The sequence below is a fragment of the Myxocyprinus asiaticus genome, chromosome 16 (assembly GCF_019703515.2).
Source record: "Myxocyprinus asiaticus isolate MX2 ecotype Aquarium Trade chromosome 16, UBuf_Myxa_2, whole genome shotgun sequence".
In the NCBI taxonomy this organism is placed as follows: Eukaryota; Metazoa; Chordata; class Actinopteri; order Cypriniformes; family Catostomidae; genus Myxocyprinus; species Myxocyprinus asiaticus.
Genome location: NC_059359.1, coordinates 1,301,157 through 1,310,000, shown reverse-complemented (window position 1 = coordinate 1,310,000; position 8,844 = coordinate 1,301,157). Strand labels below are relative to the sequence as shown.

At 38.9% G+C, this 8,844-nt stretch overlaps 1 protein-coding gene across 1 annotated transcript in view; it reads right to left on the bottom strand.

Annotated features, from left to right (window-relative positions):
- Positions 1-8,844, bottom strand: part of LOC127453680 (pituitary tumor-transforming gene 1 protein-interacting protein-like) — a 29,590-nt gene that overhangs the window by 9,329 nt on the left and 11,417 nt on the right. Inside the window, exon 6 of the mRNA XM_051720247.1 lies at positions 3,294-3,340. Coding sequence (XP_051576207.1) covers positions 3,294-3,340 — 47 coding nt within the window. The remainder of the gene's footprint in view (positions 1-3,293; positions 3,341-8,844) is intronic.

Below are 8,844 nucleotides of genomic sequence, written 5' to 3'. Positions count from 1 at the left end.
ATTACCTGTAAGTACTGTTACAGTCAGAAGACGTTTGATCGAAGCTAAGCTATCAGCAAGAAGCCCACGTAAAGCAGCATTGTTGAAAAAACGGCATGTGCAGAATCGGATCAAATTTGCCGATTGGCCCAAAGAGAAATGGCGTAACATTCTGTGGACTGATGAGGGTAAAACTGTTCTTTTCGGGTCTAGTGGTCATCAACAGTACGTCAGGTGACCCCCGGGTACTGAATTCAAGCCACAGTACTCTGTGAAGACAGTGAAGCATGGTGGTGCAAAAATCATGGTATGGGGATGTTTTTCATACTACGGTGTTGGGCCTATTTATCGTACACCAGGGATCAGTTTGAACACATCAAAATACTTGAAGAGATTATGTTGCTCTATGCCAAAGAGGAAATGCCCCTGAAATGCGTTGTTTCAACAAGACAACGACCTCAAACACACGAGTAAGCGAGCAACATCTTGGTTCCAGACAAAAAGGATTGAGGAAATGGAGTGGCCAGCTCAATCCCCTGACCTCAACCCCAATGAAAACTTGTGGGGTGACATTAAAAATGCAGTTTCTGACGCAAAACCCCAAAATTCACAGGAACTGTGGAATGTGGTTCATTCAACCTGGGCTGAAATACCTGTTTCTATGTGCCAGAAGTTGGTTGACTCGATGCAACGCTGATGCGCAGCAGTTATCGAAAACAATGGTTATGCAACTAAATATCGAGTTTGTAGAGAAAAATGTTGACAGTCCTATTTTTTTGAACAGATTAATATTCCTTTTCTTTGCTTCCTGTAAATTATAACGCAGACTTGATCAAATTTGTTAATGCTTTGATTTGGATATGTTGTGTAATGTTTCCACTACATTTGAAACATGGAAATAAAAGCTATTAAAAAATATTTGCACTTTATTCACTTTTGTTAACGCACTGCTATTTATTTGAACACAACTGTATATGTGTGTGCGTGTGTATGTGTGTGAATGACATGTGAAGATGGTAACAGGTGTCATGCAGAGATATACATATATATATTTTTTTATTTATCCCCTTTTCTCCCAATTTGGAATGCCCAATTCCCACTACTTAGTAGGTCCTCGTGGTGGCACGGTTACTCACCTCAATCCGGGTGGCGGAGGACAAGTCTCAGTTGCCTCCGCGTCTGAGACCGTCAATCCGCGCATCTTATCACGTGACTCGTTGTGCATGACACCACGGAGACTCACAGCGTGTGGAGGCTCATGCTACTCTCCGCGATCCACGCACAACTTACCACACGCCCCACTGAGAGCGAGAACCACTAATCATGACCACGAGGAGGTTACCCCATGTGACTCTACCCTCCCTAGCAACCGGGCCAATTTGGTTGCTTAGGAGACCTGGCTGGAGTCACTCAGCACGCCATGGATTCAAACTCGCAACTCCAAGGGTGACAGTCAGCATCAATACTCACTGAGCTACCCAGGCCCCCCATACAGAGATATTTTTAATGACTTTGTGATGTCTCTTGGACTTTCATGAGCACAGAGGCATATCGGTACACCCACAGCGTGAAGATAAGATCTTGTGTATTTATGAATGAAGTACTCTTGTTTTAAAATCCCCCCGCTCTGTTTCCAGTTGTTATGACATCACCTGAACACTTTAAAATACTCATGATAACTTATGACAACTCTATTACCTGTAAATCCACTTCGCTAACTAATTACACTTTGACATCAACACCACAGATTTCCATATAGATACGCTGACGCATAAGGTGAATAATGCAAGTAAATCACTCGCATATGCGACCGAATCTTGTGCTATGTGACTAAAAATGTCTGTGATTCTCCACCGCTAGTAAATGTTCAGATTTCACTCAGCAGTGATTGAGTAGTTTAGTGGAGAGGAAGTTATTAGAGGGATAATAGAGAGAGTAAAAGTTTGGTTTAACTCGTTCTGTGTGTCCAAAGACTTTTAATATCCTTTCTGTTCTTTACAGTCTGTTGTTGATTAAAAGCACACACAAAAAAAGTTCTTAGTTACAGAAACCGTGCACGTCTTCTTTCGTTATATGCGCTAGTCTTAAAGAGACAGTACCGATTAAATACATGTTCTGCATAGCAATATAAATACTTGTAAATAGTACAAAATTATGCAAGTAAACAATAAAAATATACATGCAATTTCAAGATGATAACTGATGGGATAGACTGAATTTGAACATTTGTCTAAAGCTAAAATGCAATCAAACTAATGATAAAATATAATTAGTCAAATTAATATTTTCGAATTGTACCTAGAAGGTTCCTTTATAATTAGGTGCATTAGCTAAGAGAGAATTACTTACATATGTAATCAAAGTGGACACTGTTACAGGAATGCACCCATATGAATCGATAACGAATTGAGATCGGAATCAAACGCTTGTGAATCGGAATCAAATCGGAAAATTTGTATAAATATCCAGCCCTATTAAAAAGCATCATCAATGTGGTTGAACAGTCCTTTCATTCATCTAACTTTCTTTTTTGTCACTATACTTCACTGCACTACACATAATGAGCTACTGTGGCTTGCATGTCACACGATATGGGGTAAGTTGTCACAATGGAACCTGCTATTAAAACAGTGACGTAGGTTACGTGTGGACATTAAACAGACTAGTACAGGCTTTTCACCTAAATCTAAAAATTAAAACCATTATAAGGCACAAAATGATTCATGAAACAACAAAAATGGAAAAGTTAACCTGCAAAAATATCAAAACATCATTCTGACCAACAAATATTTTAAATGATCACTTGCATAGATTTCTGAGATTTAAAACACAAGTGACAACATGCCCTGAGCTGACTTTGATTAAAAATACCTTTGTCCTAAGAACACATTTAAACATTTATAATATAGCTGAACGTTGTTTTAATGTATGCCAGTGTGGTTTGATTATATTCACTTGTTTACCCAAGAGCTAGAACACAAATATGATGATAGTGTGGAGGGTAAAATGCACAAAAATGACACTAATGTAAGCGGGTTTAGAACTGGCCACTCGTAACCAACATACAAAACCTCTGCTAGAGACAACACACACTTGTGTAATTGGACTTTTGACTCCAAATCTTACCGTTACTGAGATATAAGCCCTTGTGACAACTAGCCCCGGGCTCTCGGCCTTCATAATTCTCATTCTTCCATTTGTGTTTTTTCATAGTTTTGATGTCTTTACTCATCATTAAGAATGACAAGGGTGTCGAAACTTTTGACTGGTAGTGCATACTTCTGTAGTGTATACTACGGTTTCACAACACTCACCATACTTCTTGCGGATCTCATCATGTTTCGCCTTCCTCTCAGCCCTCCTGCAAGAGAAAACAACCAGAAATACGTGACAGTGAACAGCACATTAGCATGGCTTTAAAACAAAACATAATATTTCTTTTTTAAATGAAATACTGAACTTCTGTGAACATGAAAATGAATCGTTGAACACCATGAGGGGTCGTTCACCCGGCAGGACCAAAAAGCGATTTAACCGAAAACACACCACATCCTAAAAAGCAGCACATGATTGACAGTCTTTGTTTAAACCCTCATGCCTTCACACACTCCCAGCGGGCGTTGTAAACTCAGGCAGCAGAGTTTTACGGGTGTGTGACATATGAACGGTGGTGAACGACACTGCTCGCTCCCTGTACATCATTCATGCTCTCTACACTCCATAAAGACGATGAGGCGAGCTGTGGGCCTCCATACAAACCCCTTCATATCAGCACAAAAGAGACATGTAACTCAGTCGAGCATTTACGAGCAGCTGATCTGTGAACCATCAGAGTTAGTGAAGACACTGAGAGCTGTTAACCATCTGTTACTGCTTTTATCTCCACACAGAGCTTATAATTGTGCTTTAAATAGCTATACACACACTAAACACAGTAACACTTCAGTATTCGAGGGGTTCTTCAGTTAGAGGCACTTTTGACTACTTTGTTAGAACATTTATCACATAAATAAAGATCCGATCAAGGCCTTGATCAGCCTTCAAGTACATATCTCATATTGTGTTTGATGACTTTAAGTTTCCATCCACTTTTTGCGCTGTTCTGTTATCGACAAAGTGAAGATGCTTAAAAAAAAAAAAAATTGCTAATCCTATATTAAACTCCTGAATTAAAAATATGGACAGTCCGTTCACATTATGTAATTTTATTTGCCCCTGCAGAAAATATGTTGTGAAACGCGGGGCTGCGGTGTCCGAACAACACTTAAAAACTTCCACACTACTCTTCACTTTGCTTAAATCACACAATTGCGTGCTTGTGTACTTTTCTAATTTATCCAACCAAAAGAAATCACGCTCACTTCTTTCTCTTTTACATGTGAAAAGACTAGATAGCATGAAATACTTGAAACAAACATGCATTAGTTCATACGCAACAGCAAGCATTATCTGCAGTCGTTTTTCCAAAGAGATGTTGGAATTTAGGGAATTGGGTATCTCAGCGAGTATTGATGCTGACTATCACCCCTGGAGTCACAAGTTCGAATCCAGGGCATCCAGTCAGGTCTCCTAAGCAACCAAATTGTCCCGGTTGCTAGGGAGGGTAGAGTCACATGGGGTAACCTCCTCGTGGTCATGATTAGTGGTTCTCGCTCTCAATGGGGCGTGTGGTGAGTTGTGTGTGGATCGTGGAGAGTAGCATGAGCCTCCACATGCTGTGAGTCTCCGGTGTCACGCACAACGAGTCACGTGATAAGATGCGCGGATTGACGGTCTCAGAAGTGGAGGCAACTGAGACTTGTCCTCCGCCACCCAGATTGAGGTGAGTAACCGCGCCACCACGAGGACCTACTAAGTAGTGGGAATTGGGCATACCAAATTGGGAGAAAAAGGGATAAATAAAAAAAATAAAAAAACTCCATTATATATATATAACATATATATATAAATAAGTGAACGAATTTCGGTGTCTTTATATAACTTTTGGTAGCCTATAATATGACCCCATATAGCTGTGTTATTTATGACTTTATTTATCTATCTCTGCACCCTTAATCACTCTCTCAATATTCCCGTTTCTCTTATTATTTTTATCTGTATATTAATTAATTTGGCAATTCTGTTAAATCCTCTTGGCGCTGAATGTTATTTCTCTTTTTGTTTTTCTGTTCTGAAAACTCGTGTCTGTTATTGCAATACTATAAAAAAAGAAGCACATTTTTTCTGGTGTCTTCTCGTTACCCAACATCCACTTCAGACACTCGGATAACTTAAACAACCGTAAATAACGGGCTTACAGTCTGAACAGTGTACTCCAAGTGTACCTCTCCGTTATGCTGTTTCCAAACAAGTTTTTCACAACATTTGATGTATCAACAAAGGATTTAAGCGCTAAAGATAAACGGAAAAATATTATTTCGACGCTTGTGAAATTTTATTGATAATTTGCATTTCCATCAGCTATACCGGTAAACATTTTTATGCGCTAAACCTTCCCCCCCCACCCAAAAAAAAATCCTTGGATGGAAACATAGTTAATGACAAGGCCCAGATGGACATGTTTGCCATTTTCTGCACTGGTTTTATTGGGGGAAAAATCCATGGAAATCTGCAGAATGGATTTAAACATGGTAAAATGTGTTGAAAACTGAGCTGAGAGTACTACAGTCTAAACTGCTGCTGAAAGCATGATCAAATTAGCTAAAATTGTTGATAAAGAAACATGCCAAGGGGCAGGTGGATGTGTGTAATCTTGTGAATCAGCAGAATTCTGCATGCACAGATTCCGTGTGGCCCTGACGATGACATTTTTTACTTTTTGAAGGAAAAGTTGGATAAGCCTTTGAGTTAGGCCTAATTTATACTATGGAAGAAGCCAAACTTTTTTTCTGTAGACGGTGTTTATACTAGAGGTCGAATGACAGTGGTTTTGGCGATAACTATAACCAAGGTGGAGGAAAAGGCAGATAACCGATTAATCGGCCGAGAGTTTAAAAAAAAAAATCGATTTATAGAATGATGAAAATTTCATAGTCTTTCCTTACTATGAAGGGCACCCTTGCAAAAAATCTAAACTAGCAGAAAATTTACCGCTTGCTATTTTCACATTCAAATGAGCTTTTGATTCGCCACAAATGTTTGCCAGAGGTTTGCAGCCCTTCACCAGTTGTGGTGAACCTCCAGCAAACCTTCGGCAACAATGGAGAATCTGCAGCAAGTTTGCCACTTGCATGTGAAAATGATCAGTGGCAAATTTGCCATGAACTCTTGATTTTCGTAAGGGCACAGACATTGAGGCTACAACCCATGGCAAAAATCATGGAATCAACACACATGGAGGATGTTCACCCAGCTTGGGTAGCTCAGCGAGTACTGACGCTGACTACCACATCTGGAGTCGTGAGTTCGAATCCAGGGCGTGCTGAGTGACCCCAGCCATGTCTCCTAAGCAACCAAATTGGCCCGGTTGCTAGGGAGGGTAGAGTCACATGGGGTAACCTCCTCGTGGTCGTGATTAGTGGTTCTCGCTCTCAATGGGACGTGTGGTGAGTTGTGCATGGATCGTGGAGAGTAGCATGAGCCTCCACATGCTGTGAGTCTCCGCGGTGTCATGCACAACGAGTCACGTCATAAGATGCGCGGATTGACGGTCTCAGAAGCGGAGGCAACTGAGACTTGTCCTCCGCCACCCGGATTGAGGTGAGTAAACGCACCACCACGAGGACCTACTAAGTAGTGGGAATTCCAAATTGGGAGAAAAGGGGGAGAAAATTAAAAAAATAAACAAATCACAGATATGACACAAAACAATTTTCGTTTAATAGCTGAACATTCTGGCTTCGTGAAACATCCCTCAAACAAATTAAATTACATTATTTTAATTAATGGCATATTTTTTTCCAGATCAAGTAGAGGAAAAAATGATGGAATCATCGCCAAAAAAAAAATCACTTTGTTGCTCCTCCTCTGGCTTTTATGATGGCCTGAATTCTTTGAGGCATGGACTTCACTAATGAAAAGCAAGATTCTCCATCACGCTGGTTCCAACTTTCTCCAATAGCGGTTGACAGATCAGCTTTGCAGGATGGAGCCGTGTCATGGACCAATTCTTTTCAATTTCCACCATGAATTTTAAATGGGATTGAGATCCGGACTGTTTGCTGGCCATGTCATTGAGTTGATATGCCTTTCCTGAAGAAAAGCTTTAACACTCTTTGCTCTGTGGCAAGATGCATAATCATCCTGAAAAATGACTTCATCATCCCCAAACCTATTTTCTATCGATGGAATGAGAAAAGCATCCAAAATTTCAATGTACACCTGTGCGTTGAGGTAATGATTGCCATCTCCCCTGGTCCTTTACCTGACATGCAACCTCATATCATAAATGACTGGGGAAATTTGATTGTTTTCTTCAGGCAGTCATCTTTATATGTTTCATTAGAACGGCACCAGACAAAAGTTCCAGCATCATCGCCTTGACCAATGCAGATTCATCACTGAATATCACTTTCATCCAATCATCCACACTCCATGATTGCTTCTCTTTAGCCCACTGGAGCCTTGTTTTCTTCTGTTTAGGTGTTAGTGCTGGTTTTCGTTTGGCATTTCTATATGTAAATCCCATTTCATTCAGACGATTTCTTACAGTTCTGTCACAAACATTGACTCATTTGTTTTGTTGTGCATTTTCTATTTTCAAGGCATATTGCTTTGAGTTTTCTATCCTGACGCTTTGACGTCTTCCTTGGTCTACCCACATGCTTTCCTTTCATAACCTTCCCATTTTGTTTATACTAGAACCAAATTTTAGATAAAGCTGACTGGGAATAACCAACTTCTTTTGCTACACTCCGTGTTGGATTTCCTTCTTCAAGGATTTTTATAATCCTTTCCATTGTTTCAATTGGAAACTCTCTTGTTGGGGCCATGTTTCTTTCCAATTCAGCCAAGACCAACAGCTCGTTAAGATCTGTAAGCACTCTCTTTTAACTGCAGACTCATTTACATTTTTAGACTTGTGCAGGCATTTATTTTAGAAATGCAAATTACAAGGTGATTCCATCATTTTTTCCTCTACTTGATCTGGAAAAAAATATACCATTAATTAAAATAATGTAATTTAATTAGTTTGAGGGATGTTTCACAAAGCCAGAATGTTCAGCTATTAAACAAAAATGGTTTTGAGTCGTATCTGTGATTTGTTTATTTGCTACAAAGTAAAAGATCTGGGTGAACTTCCTCCAAGTGTGGTGATTTCATCATTTTTGCCAAGAGTTGTACAAGAGTCCAAAATGAATAAAATCCCAAAAGCGGTTTAGTGTGCAACCAAAGTCCCAATAATAACTAGAAAAATTCAGATTTGGTACATAACGCTGGACTTTTAAATATAAACAAGCCCAAAATACAATGCTCTATATTTAAGTATTTATAGAATGAAGCTTTATATAGCCTACATTCACCACATGAAGAGTTTTGTATATACAGTATAGGTGTGTATATATACAGTATTTACAGTATAGGTGTGGTGTATATATACAGTATATACAGTATAGGTGTATATAAACATTATGTGTGTGTGTGTGTGTATATATATATATATACATACACAGTATAGGTGTATATAAACATTATATGTGTGTGTGTGTGTATATATATATATATATATATATATATATATATATATATATATATCATACACAGTATAGGTGTATATATACAGTATATACAGTATAGGTGTGTGTATATATATATATATATATATATATATATATATATATACAGCATATACAGTATAGGTGTATATATACAGTATATGTAGTGTGTGTGTGTGTGTGTGTGTATATATATATATATACATACACA